Below are 26,893 nucleotides of genomic sequence, written 5' to 3'. Positions count from 1 at the left end.
TGCATCTATTGAGATAATCATGTGGTTTTTGTCTTTGGTTCTGTTTATATGCTGGATTACATTTATTGATTTGCATATATTGAACCAGCCTTGCATCCCAGGGATGAAGCTCACTTGATCATGGTGGATAAGCTTTTTGATGTGCTGCTGGGTTTGGTTTGCCAGTATTTTATTGAGGATTTTTGCATCAATGTTCATCAAGGATATTGGTCTAAAATTTTCTTTTTTGGTTGTGTCTCTGCCCAGCTTTGGTATCAGGATGATGCTGGCCTCATAAAATGAGTTAAGGAGGATTCCCTCTTTTTCTATTGATTGGAATAGTTTCAGAAGGAATGGTACCAGTTCCTCCTTGTACCTCTGATAGAATTCGGTGAATCCATCTGGTCCTGGACTCTTTTTGGTTGGTAAGCTATTGATTATTGCCACAATTTCAGAGCCTGTTATTGGTCTATTCAGAGATTTAACTTCTTTCTGGTTTAGTCTTGGGAGGGTGTATGTGTCGAGGAATTTATCCATTTCTTCTAGATTTTCTAGTTTATTTGCCTAGAGGTGTTTGTAGTATTCTCTGATGGTAGTTTGTATTTCTGTGGGATCGGTGGTGATATCCCCTTTATCATTTTTTATTGCGTCTATTTGATTCTTCTCTCTTTTCTTCTTTATTAGTCTTGCTAGCAGTCTATCAATTTTGTTGATCCTTTCAAAAAACCAGCTCCTGGATTCATTAATTTTTTGAAGGGCTTTTTGTGTCTCTATTTCTTTCAGTTCTGCTCTGATTTTAGTTATTTCTTGCCTTCTGCTAGCTTTTGAATGTGTTTGCTCTTGCTTTTCTAGTTCTTTTAATTGTGATGTTAGGTTGTCAATTTTGGATCTTTCCTGCTTTCTCTTGTGGGCATTTAGTGCTATAAATTTCCCTCTACACACTGCTTTGAATGTGTCCCAGAGACTCTGGTATGTTGTGTCTTTGTTCTCGTTAGTTTCAAACAACATCTTTATTTCTGCCTTCATTACGTTATGTACCCAGTAGTCATTCAGGAGCAGGTTGTTCAGTTTCCATGTAGTTGAGCAGTTTTGAGTGAGTTTCTTAACCCTGAGTTCTGGTTTGATTGCACTGTGGTCTGAGAGACAGTTTGTTATAATTTCTCTTCTTTTACATTTGCTGAGGAGAGCTTTACTTCCAACAATGTGGTCAATTTTGGAAAAGGTGTGGTGCGGTGCTGGAAAAAATGTATATTCTGTTGATTTGGGGTGGAGACTGTAGAAGTCTATTAGGTCCGCTTGGTGCAGAGCTGAGTTCAATTCCCGGGTATCCTTGTTAACTTTCTGTCTCGTTGATCTGTCTAATGTTGACAGTGAGGTGTTAAAGTCTCCCATTATTATTGTGTAGGAGTCTAAGTCTCTTTGTAGGTCACTCAGGACTTGCTTTATGAAACTGGGTGCTCCTGTATTGGGTGCATATATATTTAGGATAGTTAGCTCTTCTTGTTGAATTGATCCCTTTACCATTATGTAATGGCCTTCTTTGTCTCTTTTGATCTTTGTTGGTTTAAAGTCTGTTTTATCAGATACCAGGATTGCAACCCCTGCCTTTTTTTGTTTTCCATTTGCTTGGTAGATCTTCCTCCATCCTTTTATTTTGAGCCTATGTGTGTCTCTGCACGTGAGATAGGTTTCCTGAATACAGCACACTGATGGGTCTTGACTCTTTATCCAATTTGCCAGTCTGTGTCTTTTAATTGGAGCATTTAGTCCATTTACATTTAAAGTTAATATTGTTATGTGTGAATTTGATCCTGTCATTTTGATGTTAGCTGGTTATTTTGCTCGTTAGTTGATGCAGTTTCTTCCTAGCCTTGATGGTCTTTACAATTTGGCATGATTTTGCAGTGGCTGGTACCGGTTGTTCCTTTCCATGTTTAGTGCTTCCTTCAGGAGCTCTTTTAGGGCAGGCCTGGTGGTGACAAAATCTCTCAGCATTTGCTTGTCTGTAAAGTATTTTATTTCTCCTTCACTTATGAAGCTTAGTTTGGCTGGATATGAAATTCTGGGTTGAAAATTCTTTTCTTTAAGAATGTTGAATATTGGCCCCCACTCTCATCTGGCTTGTAGAGTTTCTGCTGAGAGATCTGCTGTTAGTCTGATGGGCTTCCCTTTGTAGGTAACCCAATCTTTCTCTCTGTTTGCCCTTAACATTTTTTCCTTCATTTCAACTTTGGTGAATCTGACAATTATGTGTCTTGGAGTTGCTCTTCTTGAGGAGTATCTTTGTGGCGTTCTCTGTATTTCCTGAATCTGAATGTTGGTCTGCCTTGCTAGATTGGGGAAGTTCTCCTGGATAATATCCTGCAGAGTGTTTTCCAACTTGGTTCCATTCTCCCTGTCACTTTCAGGTACACCAATTAGACGTAGATTTGGTCTTTTCACATAGTTCCATATTTCTTGGAGGCTTTGTTCGTTTCTTTTTATTCTTTTTTCTCTAAACTTCCCTTCTCACTTCATTTCATTCATTTCATCTTCCATCACTGATACCCTTTCTTCCAGTTGATCGCATCGGCTCCTGAGGCTTCTGCATTCTTCACGTAGTTCTAGAGCCTTGGCTTTCAGCTCCATCAGCTCCTTTAAGCACTTCTCTGTATTGGTTATTCTAGTTATACATTTGTCTAAATTTTTTTCAAAGTTTTCAACTTCTTTGCCTTTGGTTTGAATTTCCTTCTGTAGCTCAGAGTAGTTTGATCATCTGAAGCCTTCTTCTCTCAACTCATCAAAGTCATTCTCCGTCCAGCTTTGTTCCATTGCTGGTGAGGAACTGCGTTCCTTTGGAGGAGGAGAGGCGCTCTGCTTTTCAGAGTTTCCAGTTTTTCTGCTCTGTTTTTTCCCCATCTTTGTGGTTTTATCTACTTTTGGTCTTTGATGATGGTGATGTACAGATGGGTTTTTGGTGTGGATGTCTTTTCTGTTTGTTAGTTTTCCTTTTAACAGACAGGACCCTCAGCTGCAGGTCTGTTGGAGTTTGCTAGAGGTCCACTCCAGACCCTGTTTGCCTGGGTAACAGCAGCGGTGGCTGCAGAACAGCAGCTTTTCATGAACCGCGAATGCTGCTGTCTGATTGTTCATCTGGAAGTTTTGTCTCAGAGGAGTACCCGGCCGTGTGAGGTGTCAGTCTGCCCCTACTGGGGGGTCCCTCCCAGTTAGGCTGCTCAGGGGTCAGGGGTCAGGGACCCACTTGAAGAGGCAGTCTGCCCGTTCTCAGATCTCCAGCTGCGTGCTGGGAGAACCACTGCTCTCTTCAAAGCTGTCAGACAGGGACATTTAAGTCTGCAGAGGTTACTGCTGTCTTTTTGTTTGTTTGTGCCCTGCCCCCAGAGGTGGAGCCTACAGAGGCAGGCAGGCCTCCTTGAGCTGTGGTGGGCTCCACCCAGTTGGAGCTTCCTGGCTGCTTTGTTTACCTAAGCAAGCCTGGGCAATGGTGGGTGCCCCTCCCGCAGCCTCACTGCCGCCTTGCAGTTTGATCTCAGACAGCTGTGCTAGCAATCAGCGAGACTCCATGGGCGTAGGACCCTCCGAGCTAGGTGCAGGATATAATCTCCTGGTGTGCCGTTTTTTAAGCCCGTCGGAAAAGTGCAGTATCAGGGTGGGAGTGACCCGATTTTCCAGGTGCCGTTTGTCACCCCCTTCTTTGACTAGGAAAGGGAACTCCTTGACCCCTTGCGCTTCCCGAGTGAGGCAATGCCTTGCCCTGCTTCAGCTCGCGCACGGTGCGCTGCACGCACTGTCCTGCGCCCACTGTCTGGCACTCCCTAGTGAGATGAACCCGGTACCTCAGATGGAAATGCAGAAATCACCCGTCTTCTGCGTCGCTCACGTTGGGAGCTGTAGACGGGAGCTGTTCCTATTCGGCCATCTTGGCTGCTTCCGCCCAGCATTTTTCAAAAAGCAAGGCTACAGTAATATTTTCGATCCTGTGTATTCTTCTAAAACCTTGCCCACACTCATCAGAAAGTGGAGTCTATTTCTCTGATCCTTTCTCTGGGTGTGCTCTTGTAACTGCCTTGAGGAACAGAATGCTGAGGAAGTGCCACTGCCTGCCCTCTGAGGCAAGATTGTAAAAATGAGACCTGGCTCACTCTCCAGGGTTGCGCCACCCTGGTGCTCAGTTAACATGGAAAGGCCACATAATGGCGTCTGGCGAAGATCAGCCAGCACTGACTGCAAGGCACACAGGCCTTCTGCGGACCCCATATCCAGCCTTTGGGCTGAGTGGAAGAGAGATAAGCTGTTTCTACTGAGTCCTGCCCAAATGGCAGATGCATGAGCAAAATAAATAGCACCATCATTTTCAACTACCACGTTTTGGGGTAGTTCTTTACTCCACAAAAGACAACTGCAACATTTCACTCTGACATCCTGTGACAAAGCCATATAAATGCTGCTCCTGTTCTGGGTGTGTAAGAACAGGCACGACAGCACAGCTATCCCAGGCCCACCAGATGATTTTCTGGCAAAGAGCAAACAAACAAAAAGAGGGCATTAGCTGCGGGGGTCTGCCTGCAGACCCTGACCCAAACGACGGATGAATGAAATGTACACTGACACACAGATACACTGTTTTGCCAGTCCTGCTGAGTGTCCAACTGCCTACACACCAAGAGAGGTTTGTCCACTGCAGCCGGCCACTCAGCTGGACTGGCAAAACAGAATATCTGTGTGTCAGTGTATGTTTTATTCATCTGTTTTTTGGGTCAGGGTCTGTGGGCAGACCCCTGCAGCTAATGCCCTCTTGTGAGGAGCAATACCTCAACTGGTGCCCTCTCTGAGGCTCACAATACCTCAATAAGTCATGATTTCAAATATTTGGAGAGTCATGTGGACAAGGGACCAGATTTCATTCCCAGTTGCTTAGAGAAGGGAAAATAGATAAAAGTTTCTGAAAGATGGACACATGCCTGGTATGTGGAAGGACTTTCTAAGTCGTGGGATCCCATAATAAACCAGACTGTCATTTGAGGGGGTGAGGCTGGCAGTTCTCCATCACTGGCAATGTCTAGGCAGAGGTGGTGACCACCTGGCTGCAGGGGTGGTGGTGTGAAACCAGGATGGTTGAATGAGGGAAGTTTTAAATTTGACTCTGCGATTCTATAACGGACTTGCCTTTGCAGCATCCACCAGGCTTTTCTTGGAAGGCATCGTCCTAGGCGCAATGAGGCTCTGACCTGGCTTTTCAAGAAATATCTGAGAGCTTGGTAGGAGCTCTGGGGAAATGCTAAGACACTTTGTCAGGCATGGAGTTCCTGGATAGAATGGCCACTGAGGCACATGCAATGTTCAATATGCATTTTATTCTAGAAAGGTCTATGTATTTAACTACAGAGCAGAATGGACACAACTCTTGGCACATTCACAATCCATATCTCTCTCACAAGGAAGGGACCGCCATCATCCTGTCCGTGAAACAGTCCCATTGCTCTTCCCCCGAGGTTGGTTATTCTACTTTAGCTCTATATCTTTCATAAAGGATTTCACATTTTTCTAAAATACACATGAGTATTATTTATAATTGACAATCTCCCCTTGGATGATTTAGGATATACTTCTGCCAAGACAAGAATTCAGATATTCAATATTATCCAATGTCAATTATGCTGTGATTATGCTGGAAGCTTTTTTTATATTCAATTTTCATTCATTCGCTCATGACTGTAATTTAAATAAGGGATTTTCTTTACTGCATTAAATGTATTATCAATGCAGTGCTATAGCTTAATAACTGTACCATGCCTACAAGTTTAAGTATTTTCCAAGATCTTAAGCCAAATTAAAATAAAGTATATTATGTCTCCAAATTGGAGAAGAAAATTTATTATAATTCTTTTGAAGACTGCAAAAGAAAACACAGACAACTGCAGGATTATTTTTAATACTGAAAAAGATTTTGAAATATTTTCGTCACAGTGCTATGGAAACTGCAGTTGGTAACAAGGAGATACCTCATCAGAGTAAAATGTACATTGCTTTAAGTTGAAAAAATTGCCATTGTTTATGAAGATTTTTATGGACCAAAAGAAATGTAATTGAATGATGTATCCCATGAATTTAAACAAATTCATATTCAAAATGTTCTTAATGTTCCAAGTAATCATTCAGGCCTTCACCTGTTCAGATTAAGAGAAGTCCAGATATTTGTCTTGGGTCCTCCCTCTGAATTGTCCAAGAACTATGCAGCCTGAAGGGGCTGGCTCCAAGGCCATGCAGAGTGGGAACTTCAGGATGTGACTACCCACTGGGTTCCTCATGGCATCCCTGCTCACTGCAGGCTACCTGTAGGGTGGAGTCACCCGGCCCAACTCATTTGTAAGAGGACGGGGAGGGCCTCCCAGTATAGGCCCAGCTGGCCTGGCTTACCCTGCCAGGGGCCTGGATTCACTCTGTTTAACAACCAGGGCTTTGGTGGATGACCAGGGACTCTTCCAGGGGTCAACCCCTCCCCTCAGGCCACCTGGAGCCCAAGGGCTTCCTCACAGGTGAATATGCCACATTAGCCTCGCATACTCAGTTGTGGTCCCCAAGGATGTAAGGTAGAGACGGACTTCCAGCCTCAGCCAAGTGTTCAGCCAGGTTGGCCTTCCCATGACCGCCCTCCACCCCCAGGGTATCAGACCAACCTGCACTTCTTCTTGGATGAGTGGGCACCTTGTGCTCTAGGTGACCTTTCCTTCCAGTTCACGTCCATCAAAAAGGCCTCCATGTGGTGAGCCGAGATCGTGCCATTGCACTCCAGCCTGAGCAAAAAGAGCGAGACTCCGTCTCAAAAAAAAAAAAAAAAAAAAGCAGCCTCTAGGTGAAGGGTTGAGGAGGCTGTGGAAACTGACTCACCACCGCTCAGCTTTGTATACCAAGAGGTACGGGGAGGAGGGGTCCTGTTGACTTTCCCCAGGCAGCAGATACCTACTTCCCTCACATGTCCAAAGCCAAGGGGAACACTCAAGTACTTCTTCCTGGTACAGAGAAGCCCTGCACCAGGTAACTGGCAGCTTTGTCTACACAGTAAAGAGGGTGGCAACTCATGCAGTGCAGCTGTTGCAGGTTAAGAAGTGAAGTTCTGGCTGGGCGCGGTGGCTCACGCCTGTAATCCTAGCACTTTGGGAAGCCGAGGTGGGCGGATCACAAGGTCAGGAGATCGAGACCATCCTAGCTAACATGGTGAAACCCTGTCTCTACTAAAAATACAAAAAAAATTAGCCGGACAAGGTGGCAGGCGCCTGTAGTCCCAGCTACTCGGAGGCTGAGGCAGGAGAATGACATGCGCCTGGGAGGTGGAGGTTGCAGTGAGCTGAGATCGCACCACTGCACTCCAGCCTGGGCGACAGAGTGAGACTCCATCTCTCTAAAACAAAACAAAACAAAACAAGAAGTGAAGTTCTACCTAACCAGGGACCTGGGTATCTGAAAATTAAAAAACAAAGTCTTAATTTTAACTCCTTTCTAGGAATAAAAAAAATCCTTCACTTGCACTAATGATATTTACACTGCAATTACCTAGAAAAAATACCTGCAATTAACTGCTTTAAAAGGTTAAATAGGTGCACAGCATCTGTTTCTCAAACTTAAGAACTTTCCTCTGTCACCTTCTCTGTCATAGGAATGGCAACATTTGTGTAGCACTAAATCACATCTGTAAAGCATTTTGCAACCTGCAGATGGAGAGTGTTCTGAGCAGCTCAGTGACTGATGAGACCCCCTGCTACACGTTCCTCCCGATCCTCTGTCCTCTGCTTAGCAAGTGGGAAAGACTTTACTGCAGTTTCCAGAGTAAAAACCAGGGGTTACTCTTCTCCCTGTAGGCTTCATCTATCACCTCCAGGAAAATGACTCCCAGATTCACACCCCCAACCCTAACCTCCCTCTGGAACTCTGTTTGAATCACATCTCTGACTGCCAGACATCTGTACCTCCCTGCTTGCCAGCACCTCTAACTTATGTGTCTAAAATAAAACTTCTCCTCCTGCTACCTCTGGCATCTAATCAGTGGCCGAGGAGGCTATCTTTTTTCATATGTGTATTCAGCAGGTGTCTACTGAGTACCTGCTGGTGTAAAGCACTGTGCTTGCTAGCGGGAAGGATACAAGCTTGAGTCTGCTACTCAAGGAGCTCAGGTTCAAGAAAGCGAGACAAAGCAACTGTGCTACATGGGAGAGAGGGATCAAGTCAGGATGAGAAGAACAGATGTGGTTTTAGAAGGGATTCAGGAGGGAACACGCTTTTGTTGAAAGAAATTTACAGGTAGTGAGTGCCCATTGTTTGCTCAATATTTTCCACACTGCTGTGGTTTCCCAGAAGCAGATCTTAAGGGAAGGATTTGCGGGCAGGTAGTTTATTTGGGAGGGGACCCTAGGAAACATCAACAGGGATTGGAAAGGGACTTAGAAAGGAAGTGCCAGCCAATCAACAGGTTCACTGTGGGCAAGTTAGCTTGGATGAAGCTTAACCCTGCTGGGGGACAGTGTAAAGCTATTCCTCCCGAGGGGCAGGAGAGCTGTCATCTGCCATTGCTGAGGACTGCCCCTGGTGTTTGGAGCCTGTGCATGTGGGCACAAGCCCAGAGGTGTTGGGTAGCAGGGATAAGAGAATTCAAGTGTGGCTTGACAGCCTCCACTGTATGGGTTTGGTCTTACTAAAGCCCCCATCAACATAGTAATTTAGGCCAGCTGTGGTGGCTCATGCCTGTAATCTTAGCACTTTGGGAGGCCAAGGTGGGAGGACCACTTGAACCCAGGAGTTTGAAACCAGCCTGGTCAACATAGCGAGACCTAGTCTCTACAAAAATTAAAAAAATTAGCCAGACATGGTGGCATGTGCCTGTGGTCCCAGCTACTCAGTAGGCTGAAGTGGGAGGATCCCTTAAGCCCAGGAGTTCCAGGCTACAGTGAACCATGATTGTGCCACTGCACTCCAACCTGGGTGAAAGAGGGAGACCCTGTTTCTTTCACACCCACACCCACACAAAAACCCAAAGCCCAAACCAAACAATAAACAAGATAATTTAACACCATAGTGTTTAATTCCTCTCACCTCAAGTTGTGTCTTAGGCAGCCTTGGTAACTTGCACAGTGACGGCGAACTAGTAACATGAGAAACAGGCTTGAACTCATGCCTGGTGGACGATGTAGCCCACAGTTGTGCCTGACATCACACAGCTGGGAGATCATGGAAGACTGCAGGGAGGAGGAGGCATCAGAGAGGAGTGGTGAATGCGTGTGGCCATCCTCAGAGTGCAGGTATCAGCCGTGGCTCAGAGGTAGTGACACCCTCATATCCATCTCCCTCTGGGTGCTAACTAGACAGGTGCCCTGAGCTCTCACCACCCTCTTTTGCTCTTTCCCAAGCCTTGTGTCATACCAACTCAGCCTTCCTCACTGCGGCTTTTCCTTCCTTCCTTCCTTCCTTCCTTCCTTCCTTCCTTCTCTCCCTCCCTCCCTCCCTTCCCCTGAAGCACAGTGCTCCCTGGGGTCTGCCCCAAGCATGCCTTTCTCTCTCCTCCATGGATGAAAGCATTTGCTCCTCTGGGTCTTCCTGCTGCCTATATGCGGATGAATTCAAGTCTGTATTTTTAGCTCTGGTCTTATTCATGAGCTCCAGGGTTTGGGTGGATGTAAAATATAGACTCAAGTCCCCCACTTTGGATGCAAGTCTTGATTATTCCACTCAGTAGCAATGTGACATTGGATTGGTTACATATTCCCTCTCTGCCTCAATTTCCTCACTTGTGAAATGGAGGTACCACATTAATACTTGCCTCATAGGGCTGGGTGGTGGAAGAATGAGTTCACCAGGATGGAGAGCATGGTGCTGTGGCTGGCTGCCAGTTCTCACCCATGGCTGCACCTGTTTTGGACAGTTTCATCCTGCCCTTCTAGAATGCCAGTGCTTCAAGGGAAGGGCTAGGACCTTGCTGGTATACAGTTGGTGCTCAATTTATAGGTTGTTGAATTAACTCCCATGGACATAACTGAAACCAAGGTTCTTAGCACTGGACTCTCTACTCCTATGCTATTTTCTTTTCAGTTTTATTTATTTATTTATTTATTTATTATTTTTTTGACACAGTCTAGCTCTGTCATCCAGGCTAGAGTACGGTGGCACAATCTCAACATGCTGCAGCCTCCACCTCCCGGGTTCAAGCGAGTCTCATGCCTCAGTCTCCCGAGTAGCTGGGATTAAAGGCACATGCCACCACATGTATTTAATTTTTTTGTTTTTTGAGACAGAGTCTCGCTCTTGTTGCCCAGGCTGGAGTGCAATGGCACAATCTTGGCTCATTGCAACCTCCACCTCCTGGGTTCAAGCGATTCTCCTGCCTCAGCCTCCCAAGTAGCTGAGGTTACAGGTGCCCACCACCACATCCGGCAAATTTTTGTATTTTAGTAGAGACAGGGTTTCACCATGTTAGTCAGGCTGGTCTCGAACTGCTGACCTCAGGTGATCTGCCCGCCTCGGCCTCCCAAAGTTCTGGGATTACAGGCGTGAGCCACCGTGCCTGGGCTAATTTGTTTTATTTTTAGTAAAGACAGGGTTTCACTATGTTGGCCAGGCTGGTGTCGAACTCCTGACTTCAGGTGATCCGCCCGTCTCGGCCTCCCAAAGTGCTGGGATTACAGGCATGAGCCATCGTGCCCGGCTGCAGTTTTGTTTTAAAAATCGTCGGAAAATACATAACATAAAAGTGACCATTTTACCCATTTTAAAGTGTACAGTTCAGTGGCATTAAGTGGATTTGCTTTGTTGTCGTCCTGTGTTGGTTTTTAACCAGTAACTTCCAATCTTGTGTCTCCCTGTATCAGATTTCTTCTTGCCCCAAATGAGCACATTTAGGGTTGCCTGACTAAACCTTCCTCAGCCCCACACGGTGCAATGCCTAGTGGAGATCCTCCAGGGTTCTGCAACTATAGCTGCTGTTCAGTGCAGTGATGATTGTCTCATATAGAGGGGCTTTGTTTATCGTAAATAATGTGCATCAATTTGGGTTCCCAGTTGAAAACAACAAAAATGGACTCTGGTTGATTTAACAAAAAAGAAACTAAGGAAATGAAATTGGAAAACCCATAGGATCAACAGCAAGGCCAGGAAAGCAGTGGAGGCTACAGTCCAGGCTCACCAGGCAGTCACGTCCGGGGTTGGCCTGTTGCCAAGGCGTGCCCCCACTCTGAGATGCTACAGGCTGCAGGCACTGCTGCTGCCAGCCACCTGCCCCATAGCTGCTGAACTCTCGGTGCTTCCTCTGCCCACGTCCCTCCACCTCCCAGAGTGTGGTGGGGGAGGTGCAGCTTTTGACTAGCTGAGCCTGTCACATTCCCACACCTTAGCAGAGTTGGTGGGGGGTTAGAATTATCTGACTATCACCATGTGGAGCGTCTTCCAAATCTAAAAAGAAGTTCAAATTTTGGGCCGCCAAAAACCTGACATACAGCCGTCCAGTCCTGTTTCCTCTGAGCTTTTTCTCCTTTGGACAGACGCCCTGTGTTCCTTCAACTGAAACTCATGGATGAGGCCTCCGGATCCCTTACCACATCGTCATTAATTTTTGGTACCCAGAATTGGAAGTAATCTCACAAGTCTGAGGTACAATGGGATTATTTTTTTCCAAACCCTGACCACCCCCCACCTCAACTTTCATGAAGGCATCTGAAGATTTCATTACTTCTCTAGTCAGCCATACTACATAGATGACTCATGTTGGCTCATACAATGCTTGTGGTCAACTGAAATCCCCAGATCTTTTTAGGAATGGCTGTAAAGCCAGGTCTTCTCAATTATTTACTTATATAATTGGCTTATTGAACATGTGCAAATTTAACCGAGTAACATAAGACTGTATTTGTAATACTTCAACTATTTAGTTCACACCCTTAAATTCCCTCACGCTGTAGCATAGTGTACTTGGCTACTTCAACCAGAAATTGCAAACTGGCGGTCTGTAGGCCAATTTGACCACACATTTATTTTGTTTGGCTAATATGGGGGTTTTTGAGAACTAAATCGGTTGCCAACTGTTGAACATCAGGAGATGTCATGTAAAAAGCAGCACTTCCAACTTCTCTTGAAAGGTATGAAGATCTAACAACATTTGGTCGTCATTCCCCCAGGGCTGGAGCTGGGCAGCAGCTACTTCCTCTGAAGGGTGCAGACAAAGCTCACTGCAGTCCCCACCAGGCCCTATTGCCTGGGGTTCACCCTGCTTCATTAATTTCATGCCCTGCCCAGTCACTGTGGACATCTGGGTGCATAGTCTGTGTGTCCTGTGGGTGCTGGTTATGGCAGGGGCAAAAGGGGTAAAGTGGAGGCAGAAGAAAGCTGGGAAAGGTGGGCTTAAGTGGCTCTCTCTTGCTCTTGTCTGTCTTGGGTCGTGCAAGATAAAGATGTACTGAGGGCAGAGATGTGGCGGTGAGCTTCTGGCACGGGCATCTGTGGTTCTGACTGCCCAGCACAGCAATTCTTCTGGAAATTCTCACTTCTCCTGTGTGACTACAGAGAGTGCTGCCAGGTTTCACATGATCCTGCTCCTGTGGCCAAGGCACACGGGTCCAAAGAGTGACCGCTGGTCCATACTAGTGATAGAGTTTTAGAACTTCCAGGAGTGGCTGATGTTGTTGGAAGAAAGGCTCATGAAGATTTGACCGCATTTTCTGTCATGTGGGTTGGGAAGCAGAGGCAGCTGGTGCAAGAAAGTGAAGGGTTGAGTCATCAACTAGAGACAGGGACAGCAACACACACTGCGGGCTCTATCTGTGCTAATCTGGCTCAGCTCTTAGCCTGGGATCCTATGAGATGCCTCGTATTATTAGTGTATATTCTGCTCCCTTTAAAATTTACCTAGAGTTGGTTTCTGTTGCTTGCAACCAAAAGCACCAGGGCATGTCATCACAGGCAGTCCTTGCTCTCTGTGAGCCCTTCCAGTGCCTGATGGGCCCCCTCTTTATGCTCCCCCTTGTCTACCATCTGCTCTTGGATCAAGCATCCTGGGTTCTCTAAACAATTCCCCTCGTTCCTGAGCAAGGGTAAGAGTGAAAGGTGGCACATGTGAATGTTTCCATGCACTGCGAGGTGTGTGCCCTTCCTTCGGCCCTCGAGGGAAGCCAGGCAGCTCTGCGATGCTTTCCATCTCACCCTGTTGTTGGCGCTGATGTAAATCATACAGATGGAAATCCACATTGCTGAGAGACATCCAGGTTAAGAAAGCCACCTGCTGCTATCAGAAGCAAAGTTTCCAGGGACTAGCATCCTGATATAAGCACAGGATATGTGTAATTGAGATACTAAGATCTGCCTTCAAATCACCAGTAGGTGATGAGAGAGAGAGAGAGAGAGAGAGAGAGGGAGAGAGAGAGAGAGAAAGAGAGATGTATCCTTTCATTCATTATACAAATATTTATTGAACACCTACTATATGCTAGGCACTGCCCTAGGCACTAAGGATATTACAGTGGAAAAGATCTGTAGCTTACAGAGAGCTTACATTCTAATGGCATGTAAACTTTATGTGTTAGTTCTGTGGATACAAAAATGAAAATTCAGCCCCAATGGCTTTACAAGTATGAATATCACTTTCCTCATTTGTAAAATGAGTTTAAAATAATTATCACAGGTTGGGCACCGTGGCTGGCGCCTGTACTCCCAGCACTTTGTGAAGATGAGGTTGGAGGAGCTCTTGAGCCCAGGAGTTTGAGACTAGCCTGGGCAACATAAGGAGACCCCGTCGCTACAAAAAATTTAAATTAAAAATTTAGCCAGGCGCGGTGGCACGCCTGCAGTTTCCACTATTCAGGAGGCTGAGGTGAAAGGATGGCTTGAGCCCAAGAGTTTGAGGCTGCAGTGAGCCGTGATAGCACCCTGCGCTCTAGCCTGCCTGACAGAACGAGATCCTGTCTAAAGCTATGGAAGTAAATATAAATAAATTAAATAATTATCTCGCAGAGCTGTTTAGAGGATTAAATAATATATAGCACGCTCTTGGCCTTTTAGCCTCAACAAATACTACTTTTTTCCTTAATAATAACAGAAAGATCATACAACTTCACAAACCACAAGGACAGGCTGGCCGATAGGCAGGCCCTCCACGACTCTTCTGATGTTAGCCCTGACTGAACTCGCTGTGCAGCGTCCAGCCAATCCTGGTTTGTGCTGGGCCCTGGACTGGAACCCAGCCCTTCCCGACGGGAACGCAAAGCGGCCACGAGGGGGCAGCGCACGGCAGGGAATCTTCGCCGCCGACCCCAGCCCACCGCCAAACTTCCCTGCTGCTCTCGGTCCTCCTGTACGTACTTCCGTTGCTCTGACGCTCCCAGAAGCCGGGGCGTCGGGAAGGAGAGCGCGAATTCACCCTCCTCTGCGCCTCCGTAGGAAAAAATTGGAGCGGGGTTCACGAGACTGCGCCGCGGCGGGCGCTAGAGCCCCTCGCACAGCGCCGCCAAGGGTGCGGCGTGGAGCCGGGCGCCTGGCGCCAGGGTGCTGGTCGGCGGGCAGCGGCGCCAGCCTCCGACCCGCGACTCCGGCGAGCCAAGGCTGCGCCGGGAGGAGTCGGCGCGGGCCCCGGGGTGTCCCCTTCAACTGGAGCGCCTTCCCCTCCTGCCTTGCGGGGCATCCCCACACCTACACCGGAACGAAGCTCCGGGGCTGTCACTTCTGCGTGCTTCTCGGAAAGGAGTCTGAACAGGGAGCGCTCCGGGGAGTCGTCGGGGAGGATGCCCGGGCGTCGGCTGTGTCCCCAAGCTGCTCGCCGGCGCTGGCGAGGAAGGCAGTCGGGATAACGCCGCCCAAACTTTCCTTCGCAGCAGCGTTGGCAGGAAACGTCCCTCTCTGAGGCTCACGAAAAGCCGAAAAAGACTCGGACGCTTGGAGGAGGCAGGGCCAAGCCTGCGCAGGAGAGGTTCCCCGGAGCCCTGGAGATGTCCTAGGGGACCAGGCTAATCGCCGGCTTGCGCCCAAGCGAAGGGAAGTCCTGCAGGCACGGCGCCTCCTTCCCTGAGCCCCGCAGTGACCGTGACCTCCGCGCGCACCCCCGCGCACGTGCTCGCGGCCGAGGAAGAGGAACGGTCCTGCTGAATCCTCTAGAGGACAGCGACTAGCGAGCAGGCCAAGAGCGCATGGAGGTGCCGCGGGGGCGGTGCGGCTCGCCAGCTGCGCGGAGGAGCGTGCACGCCGCGCCCCGGCCTCCCCGGGGACCTGGCCGGCCGCTGCCCGCACTTCCTGCCGCTGGTCTTCCAGGCGCGAGCCGCCGCTTGCAGCAGAGAACCCGTTGAGCTTCGTGCCCGGCAGCACCCCCGGTCCCCCGCGCGGGGCGGACTTGCGGCGGGACAGGTGTAGCCGGCAGCCGCAGGCGCTGCGCTCAGGACTGGGCGGGCTCGGCTCGGCTGGCCGGGTGTTAGCTCGCCGCGCGCGGAACTCCGGTCCCCGCCACGCAGGCCGGTCGGTGAGCCACTTCGCACCGCCACAGCCCTAGCATCGGGCCACCAGCCGGGGTGAAGAAAGTCACGGCGGAGCCCGGCTCCCCAGTCCTGATGCTGGCTGCCGGTGGCGGGCTCCACGCCGGCCCCGGGACCTAGGCAGCCGCGCGAGACCGCTGCGGGCACCTCCCCCATGCTGCTCGGAGCGTCCTGGCTGTGCGCATCCAAGGCGGCCGCCGCTGCTGCGCAGAGCGAGGGCGACGAGGACAGGCCAGGCGAGCGACGGCGGCGTCGGGCGGCGGCCACCGCCGCGGGGGCGGGCGAGGACATGGACGAGTCGTCGCTGCTGGACCTGCTGGAGTGCTCCGTGTGTCTGGAGCGCCTGGACACCACGGCCAAGGTGCTGCCATGCCAACACACTTTCTGCCGCCGCTGCCTGGAGAGCATCGTGTGCTCGCGCCACGAGCTGCGCTGCCCCGAGTGCCGCATCCTGGTGGGCTGCGGCGTGGACGAACTGCCCGCCAACATCTTGCTGGTGCGACTGCTGGACGGCATCCGTCAGCGGCCCCGCGCGGGCACCAGCCCCGGCGGCAGCCCGCCCGCGCGTCCCATCCCAGGCCAGAGTGCGGCCCCCACGCTCGCGGGCGGCGGGGGCGGCGCGGCAGGCAGCAGCACCCCGGGTTCCCCGGTTTTCCTCTCCGCGGCCGCGGGCAGCACCGCCGGCAGTCTGCGGGAGCTGGCGACCAGCAGGACCGCGCCGGTGGCAAAGGTGAGTATCTGTCTCGGCGGAAGTGGCCACGGCACGTGGGAGTGTGTGGGTGGGTGCTTGGGCGTGGGGGGCAATGATGAGGTGCGGAGGAGACCAAGGGTGGTCCTGCGTTGGCCCACTCCGCTGTTGCTCTTCCTCCAACTTCGCTTGCTTGGTGGCGGCATCCGGCCCCAGGGCAGCTCGCCGCTTGTTCACGTGTGTCCCATCCTCCTGTGGAGTGGGCACGCCTTCCTGTCCCGTCGCTCACCCCCGATTCCTTGGCCGGACTTGTTACCCTGCCTCTTAAACTTAGCATCGCCCTTGCATCTCCCTAGAAACGGGGACCTTCTTCCTCTGGGTCCCCAGACACTCCCTCTGCACACCCTGGGCCTGCCTAGAGAAAAGTTAGCCCTTAACGTTTCTGACAGGGCTCTGATGGCTGCTCTGGGAAGCCCGCGGGCCTCCTGCCTGCGGTGTGGCTAAGGAGGGGAGGGCAGAAGGCAGAGTGGGACTGGGGTTTGGAGGAATGCTTCTAGTAGTCTGGAAGGAGTTACTCTGGAGGCCCCAGGAGCCTTTGGACCCGGCCCTTTTGGACTTGGCAGTGTCTAACCAGAAGCCAAAGTCTTCTCCTGGGCTCCCAGGCAGGGTTCATTCCCACGGGGGTCATTTATTTTTATTATTATTATTTTTGGTACAGCCGCATTTTAGGGCCTTCGCTGCTTCTGTTTTAGACGAAAGATCTTCTCTGGATGGCTTCAATGATTTGGTTTTAAAAGCTTCTTACAGCTTGTTATTACACACCCTTGCCACCTTGTGAACAGTTACCAGGAGAGAGGGCATGGGATGCTGGTTTAAATGAGAAAAGAAAGGACCCGGGTTTTGTTAATTTATTTAAATGGAGAAAAGCACTTAAATGTTAAAAGAAATACATTGTCTATCTATTGGAATAATCATTTGCTTTAGAAACACAACTTTATTCCTCTACTTTTGACCATTTAAGGAGTTGGTGATGCCTAGTCCTTCCACTATGTGTAATCCTGAAATGCTGGGAACATTCTAGCACCTGGATTAGGCAGTACTGCAAATCTCTAAGGTTAAGGTTAGGAACTTAAACCCTTGGATGTTGAGCTTGAGTTAAATGCCATACTTTGCTGCAATGGGCTTTTTTTTCTATGGATCAGGAAGAATGGGGACAGTCAAGGATAGTCACTGGGGGTCACTTGGGGGGCACTGCTGAAGGGGAATTTTTTTCTTTGGTTTTAATTGTGATTAAATCCAGCTAAATGCTTGCGTTAGAAATTTTCAAACTTTTCCTTCCTGGCCTTGCTGTTTTTGATGTAAGGTATTTATAATTAAATATCTTTATTTGCAGAATAAGTGGGTTACCTTCTTCTGTTCTGATAAATTATATGATATTCGGAGCCCCGCTTCTAGTAAAACGCTGGGACATTCTGATGACCATCTGTTTACAGATGTCCTCTCAGTTTATCTTGGGGGACTTTGTGTTTGACCAGGAGGTTAGGAGGTAACCTCTGACATGTGACAGGCTGAAGCTTTGATGCCACTCCGGGAATTCTGTGGCATTTGTAGTACCTTTTAGAACTTGTCAAAGGGGTTGAAGCTTGGAACTTTTTAGTAGTGACATTTAGTATTAGCAGGAAATTGATGTTTTACTCACCATATGTTGAGACCCTTGGTTGACTTTCTTTATGCGTGCATAGTCATGTTCATGACTTTTTGTGTTTTTGGGATGTTTCTGGACGTTGTTTAATAGACGAGCACTTATTTAACTAATAAGCAGGAGTCCTGCATGGTGTATTCACACTACACTAGCACTATACTACCATACTGGGATAATAGCATTAGGTCCAGCATATACTTGAGGAGTGGGAAGGATTGTAATAGCATATCAGGCATTGAGCAACCCTATACAGTTGGTTGACAAAGATTTCGGCTGAAAATTACTTTTGGTACTTTACTGTCCACTGGAATTGCTTGACTCCTGCCAGGAAAGTTGAATGCTGGATGTTGTTGCATGTTGTTTAATAGAGGGGCACTTATTTAACTAATATGCCATGATAGAAGGTAACCATAAATATTACAGTCCCATCGTTTCCCAATTAGAAGCTCCTTACATCTTCTTTTGGGCCAATTAGGGTATGTATACTTTTTAGGTATATAGGTAAGTATTGGCATAGCTTGTTTACTTTATTAATTTTGTTACAGTTCAATATTTTGACAGCTTTATTTAAAAAAAAAGTTTTAATTTCTGTTTGGTTTTACTGGCAGGACACAAAACAGTGTTTTCCTGAACTCTTTACCTGTTGTTTTTCATCGGTTTTGGTGATCACCAGAGTACTTGGAGTCCCCTGACGTGGTTAGCAGAACCTCTCAGCTCTGCTCTCACCTGAGCCATTTGAGATAAAGCGCTTTTGTGGAGTCAGTTAACGATGCTACCCCTGGAAATCATATACCCAGTGATGAGTACCCATAGCCTAAGATCAGGAGTTGGTCTTTTTATTTGCCTGTTGGCAAATACTATATGTGTGTTGCTTCTTAAAGTGTGTTCATGTGTGTTACTTCTTGAAGTGACCTTTAAACAGTCCTGTTTCAATGGTACTGTCTAACCCTTGCAGTTGCTAATGTATGCTAAATTTCTCAGGCTAACTTGTTTGTTTATTGTTTTGTTTTCATTATTTTGCAAGAAAATCCCTTTAACATCCCAAGCTAGCATCAGTCAAATTGTTTCAGTGCAGTGAGAGTCTTGCTAAAAGAGTTTTGTGGTTCCACATTGGGTAATTCAAAACATGCTTTTTAATGTAAGTGATTTAATAAGGACTTGAATATCAGACAATTCCAATTTTTTTTTGAAAATTTTTTAAATCCTTGACTTATAGTTGAGCCTATACAGAACATCTTCTGCAGTTCACGTAGACTCTGCTAGGCACTATTATAGGTAAACAAGACTGGCTTGGGCTTTCTGGATGGAGCTGACAGTAGAGGTAGTGAGTGGTTGCAAGCTGTCTGCCCAGCTCTCAGAAGGTACCCGTGGGCACTGACCGGTGTCACTCCAGAATTCTGTGAGGGTTACAAGGAAGGACATTGTCACAAATTAAAGAATTCTAGAAAGCGTAGGCAGTGCCTTTGATGATATAAAAGTTGGCATTACAGCCTAATAAGTTTATCTGTATTTTGTATCTTGAGGTACAGTGGTATATGTTCACATTGGATCCGTTTGAAAATCTCTTCTGTGTCTCTTTGACAGTGTGACTGGGACTTAATAGAGAAAATAATTTAAGTTGGAGAATCATAAAATTATATATGTTAAATATTTTATTTTATAAGCATACAGGTGTATGATTCTTCCACCATTTTCCGAGTACAGAGCTGAGAACCTTTCTTTGAGTTCCAGATTGTCTTTTTAGCTGAACACAGTCACCTTTTATGATTTTCTATTTGTTTCTTTCAAATAGAGTGAAGACTAAGATTTTCAAAGGATTCTGAATAGAGCATCATTTAGATTTTAAATAGGGCCTCTCCACTAATGTTTGATGTTCTCATTTACACCTGACTTGACCATTTTGTTAGTGTTTGAGTCTTTCATACATGGTCATCTTGATTTCCCAAGGGGCTTTTTTTTTTTTTTTTTTTTTTGCATTCAAACTTCTTCCCCTGTTACAGACTATTGAATTACGGTGCATATTTAGCATTATGAGTACAACTTGCATTAGCATAGTTGGAAATAAGGACAACAGATCCCTGATAAGCACAGGCTTCCCCAGGCAGGAGTGGCTGGCCCAGCCTTGCCGGGCTGTAGTCTCCGGTGGGTGTGGGTGACTTTGGCTGTGTTACAGAGGACGTGGAATGTTGGTTAGTCCAGCTGGTCAGCTAGTGGAGGCCAGGATAGAGGGTGTCTCTGGTATCTGGAAGCTAGTTACCATGTTCTTTGGGTCTCGACAGTTGAACTGCTTATATACCCGAGATTTTCTGTTGAACATTTACTGAGTGCCTGCTGCATGCTGGGCACTTTGACATATATCACCTTATGGAAAGTTCACAATAATCCTGCCAAGTGGCTGGTATAATTATTATTTTGAGGCCCAGAGAGATTGATATTTGGGCAAGTCAGAGAGCTAGGAAGTGATTGAGTTAGGATTCTGTTCCTCCGCCCTTCTGTCCAGTTTGGCTGGATGGTTGGGGTGTTGTCGTGGTTCGGTCTTGGATATAATAAGGACTCCAGAGGAAAAGGCCGGCACTTGGGGGCCTCACCAAAAACCAGACAGCTCACAAGAGAGCAAACGAGTGGCTGATATGACAGCTGAGTTACAGCGAAGTCCTGTTCAGAAGGCCCCTGAGTGTGGAAACAGCAGTTTGCAGCCAGCGAGTGAATAATCTAAATTATTATTTATTGAGCACCCAGTGGGACCAGGTGTGTATGAAGCCTCTGCTGTGGGCTAAGGGTTGAGCGGTGTTTTAAGTGTGGCTCATCTGGTCCTTACTGCAACTTGGTGAGGTTGCTAGTTACGTAGGTACGGAAATTAAGACTCCAGAATTTCATTGCTGAGCGGCACGCAGTTAATGAGGGTGTTTTTTGGAAGATTAACTTTGGCCTTGGTTAGAAGAGTCCTCTTACTCTACCGCAGGCTCAGCTCGTTGGTAGCACGATTCTAAACATAAGCAGTGGCCACCCCTTCCATTCACCGTGCCTCACGGCTGCAGATGCTCTTCTATGCAAGGCTGCTGTCTGCACGGAGCAGTGTGGCCACAGGAAACAGCATCAAATCTGTTGTGGCTTTGGCTGCAGGTGACAGGCAGCTCTATTAATATGTAAGTGACATGAACAGGACATTAGTCTGAGTGGCCTAGCTGGCTAACCCAGCAGCTCTGTGCTCTCCTCACTGATCCATACTTGGTCTGCCCTTCTGCTCTGCTCCTGTGTTGGCTTCATTCTCATCCCTACCCAGTAGGTCTCAAATAGAGGCCGTGGCTTCAGGTGTCACAGTCCCATGATAACACCCAGTAGTGGAGACAGCAGGGTTTCTTCCCCTTGTACTTAGTCTCCAAGTCGGTGAGCAAACGGTGACCCAGCCCCAACCCCATGTTTCTTGTTACACCCCTGGGGACAGTGTTGCCTCCCAGGCTGGTGTCTGAAGCCCGCACACAGGACTGCCTTTTCTCCTGAGGCGGTGGCCTGACACCTCCCCCAGGACACGTGGAAGGAGGGGAAGGGGTGGTGGGAATCCCACTGAAGGTGGTTTTAATCTTGGCTTCCACACTTCCTCAACATCTGCCCCGGGGCAAATGGGCTAGCTTTCCTGAGACTTGTTATCAGTGAATTAGGGATGCTATCTGCTTCTTAGATAAATAGGATAACGTATGTGCAGTGCCTGGCACACGTGATTGGCTGTCGTTTCAGTGCCTGTTCCTAATACGAAAATCTTCAAGTCTCTTATCACGCGTGAGGCACACCTCAGAGTGCCTGCTTTGCTGCTGGTGGATTTGTGGTATTTAGTATTCTAAGTTAAGGGTGTGTGCGTGTACGTGTGTGGATGTGGATGTGCATGGGGGTGTGTGTGTGTGTTGTGAGTCTGATATCATGCTTTGCCTCTAGATTCAGTCAGTCCGTGTTGTGGAAACTGGATCGTCAAGCATTACTGGGCATCTATGCGGAGTAGTTGCTTGAGTCTGTTGGTTTCCTTTTTAAATTTGCTCCAAGTTTATCTTTATTATCAGAGGCAGTGTTCGTGATTCTTACAAACTTCATTAAAAGGGAAAAAACGTCTAAGCCATAATCTGCTTTAAAAAAACAGCAGGGGAGAATAATCCTGCTCAGTTGCTGATCCAGCCTGTTGGCAGGCTATCCTGAAAACGAGCCCACCTCTGTCATCCGTAGGACACAATAGCTTGTCTACAGCTGCCTAGAATCAGGCTGCTTGCTGTGATGGAGCTGAGCAGAATTCTATCCAATTGTTTCTTCCTCCTGGCTTTTGAGAGCCTGCCTGCTTGCTGGAGCATGACAGATTCGGGGCTCAGTTTTGCAATTGTTTCTAGTGTGTGTTTCCGTTCAATCTGTATTTAATCTCTATCTTTTACAGTTAACATGATCTTTTTTGAGGTGCATTAAAAAAAAAACCCACACACATCAGCAAGCATTTGCTGGGGGAAATGCTCTTGATAGCACCACTTGAAGAGGCCAAGGTCAATTTTTATCAGATTTGCCTTGCTTGGGAGATCTTCAGATTTGATGAATGTGAAATGCATGCTTGATGGGTATCCTATTGGAATTTTAATTAACTTTAAAAGAACAGGGTGTCGAGCTGAAGGTATTGGCAATAGTGAATGGTTTACAGATCATGCAGGCACCCCATAATGTGAGCCTCCCTTTTCCCATTGAGTGAAGTTGGAATGAAAAAGTGTATAAAGTTGCAGCATGATTTGTATTCTGCTTTCTTTAGGCTCTCCTGGCCCTTGATGGCTCTGCACATCCTTGGAGGCCATTTAGAGCTGCAGCTCTCCTTTGGGAGACCTGAAGGAGGCCCAAGAAGAGTCGCTGCGCTCTTGGGTAGCACGTGTTTACATTGTTAACTGATGCAAACGAAGATATGATGGTATTTGCATTTCCACTTAATGTAATGTGTGCATAAGGCTCACATGAATTTATGTGAGTTTAAATGAATTAGGATTGACCACAGGAATTCGGCTCAGGAGGAGGTGTGAGAGAATTTAGAAGCATGCTTGCACCCGGGCACCTGTAAATGTGCTGCAGCCGGGCTCACTGAGAGCAAGACCTCACCAGAGAATCGGGGAGTTCGCAGGGAGCCGTCTTTACCCTGGTTCAAGGAATGGGATGCTGATGCTTTTCTCTCTCTGGCTTCACTGCACACATATTTAAGTACCTGCTGTGTACCATACACTACAGTGGACACTGGGGGCTCCAGGGACAGCGATTGCATTGGTCTCTATTTATAATGAAATGTAATTTTTTTTCCATTTAGTTAGGTGACCAGATATGCTGCAGAGGAAAACATGTGTCTATATCTTTTTATTCTCTGTTTATCTGGCAGGAATTTCTAATGAGGAAAGTGGTATTGGTGTGATTTGGGGCTTAGTGAGTTTGCAGTGGGTTCTCACCTCTTTTTGTTTATTCTTCCATAGTCTAGATTTGCCAAATGAAGACTTTGCACTTCTTCTTTCTGAATCTTTCTGACTTTGTGGTGGGGAAAGAAGATGATGAGGCAGGTCCATCCCACAGCTGGAGGCTTTCTGAGAGCAGCTTGGTGTTGCGGGCAGCACCTTTCAGAGAAGGTGTCTGCTGTTTGCTAGTTCTGGAGCAGATGCTCTGGAAGTGCCACATGCTCAGGAGACAAGAGAACTTGCTGCTGTGGCTAGAACGATGGAGGTCAGGAGTGTCCAGCACGTTTTCTGAAGCTTCTTTTAATTTTTTGTTGGCCATCAAAGCACACCACCTTAGGTGAGAATTATTTGGATTTATCATTTAGGATCTAAGATACATTCATGGGTGACTGCATTCCATTTGTTGCTCTAAGATGAACCCAGAGATACTGAAGAGACAGAAGAAAGATGAGGGAGGCTTAGGCACATTTCAGTAAATGGTTGCAGGTTAACTAATCTCATTAGACACCACCCGTCCTGATCAGCCGTTGTTTTTGCGTTCAAAGACTAATCGGTTAATCCTCCAAGCTTTGCCTGCCACTGTTGCTGTTTGATTTGAAGGGTCAAGGAATCCTTCAGATGATTACTAAACACTTGGAGTGCTCACCCATGTGGGCTGAGGAAAGTACTCCTGAGGCTGGGCCAGCTAAATCTCAGGCCAGGCCGACTTCTGGAGGTGTTGCCTGTGTGGAGTGCCTTTACCCATAAATGCAGTGGCAGACACATACATTATTTCTCAGATCAAAATTTCTTTTTTTTTTTGAGACAGAGTCTCGCTCTGTTACCCTAGCTGGAGTGCAGTGGCACGATCTCGACTCACTGCTACCTCCGCCTCCGGGGTTCAAGCTATTCTTCTGCCTCAGCCTCCCAAGTGGCTGGGACTATAGGCGAGCACCACCATGCCCGGCTAACGCCCGGCTAATTTTTTTATATTTTTAGTAGAGAGGGGGTTTCACCATATTGGCCAGGCTGGTCTCGAACTCCTGACCTCGTGATCCACCCGCCTTGGCCTCCCAAAGTGCTGGGATTACAGGTGTCAGCCACTTCGCCTGGCCTCTCAGATAGAAATTTCTAAAAAATCTGTAGGGAGAAAGTAGTGGGGTTTCAGTTTTGCATTTGGGAAAAACAAAGGCTTGGGAGTTTAGCTGTAAAAGAATGGACGGTTGCTGTTGTTGCTGGGACTTCAAGGTGTTGTAAAAATTAGCTTGGTGCTGCATTTGCTGGCAAAGTGGCAAGCAAATTTTGAGTAATATTCTGGACTTCATGTATTGTATTGAACTGGATCTTTTAGAGAGGGGTCAGGGCAGCCCCTGGGCAGCCCGCTGCTGCTGGTTCATTCTAGTCTTCCTGTTCATCTGCAGCGAGGAAGTGGGTCACTCTTCCTCTGGGTCTGCACACCCTGCCTGCAGACTGCAGCTGTAGGGAACACACAGAATGAATGGTGGCCCAGGTGCTGGGGCTGTGGAGCTGTCACCATGGCCCTGTGTGAGTGCTGCTCTTGAAGACTGGCCCAGAACGAGTGATGTTAATAATTAATTCAGTCCACACATATGTGCTGACTGCCCACCCTGTTGCAAATACTGTGTTAAGCACTGGAATATACATTGTTCACAAAACCAGAAGTGATCCAGGCCTTTCTGCAACTGACCATTCAGGGGACACTGTAAACAAATAGCCAATAGGTATCTCTTGACATGTGGTAATAAGAGACGTGAAGACAAGGGGCACAGCCTGATGATGGCAGGGGACGTGGAGTCATGGGTGATGTCTGTGGATTTAATTATGCAGCTTATTTTATTTATCAAAATGTATCCACATCTTTACTCTTTTATGGATAAGCCACTGGATTCCTTAACTCTTTATAATCATATCCCAAATCTGCGTAACTTAAAAATTGCATCCTATTTTCTCTTCCCAAGCACAGCCAAAGGTAATTAAAACCAGATGTGTTTGCATGAGATAATGCGTGCAGAGCACGCATCAAGAATGTAGATTGTGCTAAATTAATGTCGCCTTAACAAAGATAGCCAATGAGACTAACCTTTTTTTTTTTACTGAGTTCATGATGCCCATGGGTTAATTTTGTCACTAGCAGTCATTGTCTGGACCAAGTTTGTAGTCTAAACATGTGCAGTATGAAAGGTGAATGCTCTCACACAGTCACACTCCTAATAGGAAGAGAACCCTCTTGTATCCTGAGCAGCATCGCCCTTGTGCCTTCTGTGGCTGAATTTGTGTTGTGGACTATAGCAGAGGGAAAACTTCCAATGCTAGAAATCTGGGTTTTAAAAATTAATTTAAAAAATGTGTTCCTTATGGAATTGGGAGTGTATCTGCTGTCTCAGTTTGACAAACTAAGCTTTGACTTGTGTACAGTAACAAGAGTTTTCCTGGATTTAAAGTTGTTGTCCCCAGCATATCAAATGAGGTGACGTATATCAGATCCTGTGGTTGAGCCTCACAGTGCAGAAGGGCACCTGCTATGGGTCAGCAGCCCATTGAACAATGGAGTTTAAGACTTGTAGTTTTTGAGCTTTTCAGTCACCTCTTTGCCAAAGACCAATGTGTCCATTGCTTGGCAGTTTGACATCTGGAGTCGTGTGGACAGGGGTCTACATCCAAAGGGCAGCGCCACTGGGGCCTAATTTGTTCAGGTTTGTGTTCCTAGGCAGATGGAGGCTGTTTGTCTCAAATATAGCTGCTTTAAAAAAACAGAGTGGTTTATTGATCAGAGGTAGTGACTCATGACGTTGAAACTGTGCCTACATAACTCACATGACAAGGCTGGGGTGAAGAGGACAGGTCTGCGGAAGGCTTTCCACTTAGTCCTGGGAGGCCCCTTTTCCCTCTGTCCACCGTCCCCTCCTGCACCATCACTGTCACTTCTTTTCTGAAGGCTGCATTGATGCACATGGTTGGTGCATATGGTCGATTGATGCATGTGGTTGCATGTGGTTGACGCACGTGTTTGGAGTTCTCTCTCTTCCTGAGATCAGCTGCATCCAGCCATGGACCTTCTCTTTTGCCGGTTCTTTGTGAATCGTAAATCTACTTATAATGCCTTTACATACTGATGTTCTTTTTCTATTTTTCCCAGACTTCAGCAATTTCTTGCCTTTTTTTTTTTTTAGAGACGGAGTCTTGCTCTGTCCCCTAGGCTGGAGTGCAGTGGTGCGATCTTGGCTCACTGCAGGCTCTGCCTCCCAGGTTCACACCATTCTCCTGCCTCAGCCTCCCGAGTAGCTGGGACTACAGGCACCCACCACCATGCCTGGCTAATTTTTTTGTATTTTTAGTAGAGACGGGGTTTCACCGTGTTAACCAGGATGGTCTTGATCTCCTGACCTCATGATCCACCTGCCTCAGCCTCCCAAAGTGCTGGGATTACAGGCGTGAGCCACCATGCCCGGCCAATTTCATGCTTTTAAATTTATGGGAAATAGAATTTTTTCCCTTCTGCAAAAGGCCTGTGTGCTCTACACGTGGTTAATAGCCAGTCTATGCAATATGATTGATGTTAAAGGTAACATCTCCTCTGTGT

At 47.5% G+C, this 26,893-nt stretch overlaps 2 protein-coding genes across 2 annotated transcripts in view; one reads left to right on the top strand and one right to left on the bottom strand.

Moving 5' to 3' along the window:
* Positions 1–13,401: 13,401 nt before the first annotated feature.
* Positions 13,402–15,490, bottom strand: LOC117979233 (uncharacterized). The gene is made up of 2 exons (XM_063594700.1): positions 15,431–15,490; positions 13,402–15,393 (listed from the first exon to the last, which is right to left on the bottom strand). Exons 1-2 carry the CDS (start codon positions 15,488–15,490, stop codon positions 14,665–14,667), a joined length of 789 nt encoding a protein of 262 aa, XP_063450770.1. The 3' UTR covers positions 13,402–14,664.
* SH3RF3 (SH3 domain containing ring finger 3) overlaps positions 14,990–26,893 on the top strand; it is a 374,465-nt gene continuing 362,561 nt past the window's right edge. The window contains exon 1 of the mRNA XM_034953589.4: positions 14,990–16,200. Coding sequence (XP_034809480.2) covers positions 15,625–16,200 — 576 coding nt within the window. The 5' untranslated portion in view covers positions 14,990–15,624. The remainder of the gene's footprint in view (positions 16,201–26,893) is intronic.

The sequence above is a fragment of the Pan paniscus genome, chromosome 12, assembly GCF_029289425.2.
Source record: "Pan paniscus chromosome 12, NHGRI_mPanPan1-v2.0_pri, whole genome shotgun sequence".
NCBI lineage: Eukaryota > Metazoa > Chordata > Mammalia > Primates > Hominidae > Pan > Pan paniscus.
Note: the sequence above shows the minus strand (reverse complement) of the source record. Positions and strands in the feature narration are given on the sequence as shown.

What these genes read in the sequence shown, in the direction of transcription:
- LOC117979233 (XM_063594700.1), bottom strand. Translation starts at nt 15,490, where the DNA reads ATGCTAGGGCTGTGGCGGTGCGAAGTGGCTCACCGACCGGCCTGCGTG. An exon ending in CCTGCGTGGCGGGGACCGGA is followed by an intron (nt 15,394 to 15,430) that starts GTTCCGCGCGCG and finishes CGGCCAGCCGAG; the next exon opens with CCGAGCCCGCCCAGTCCTGA.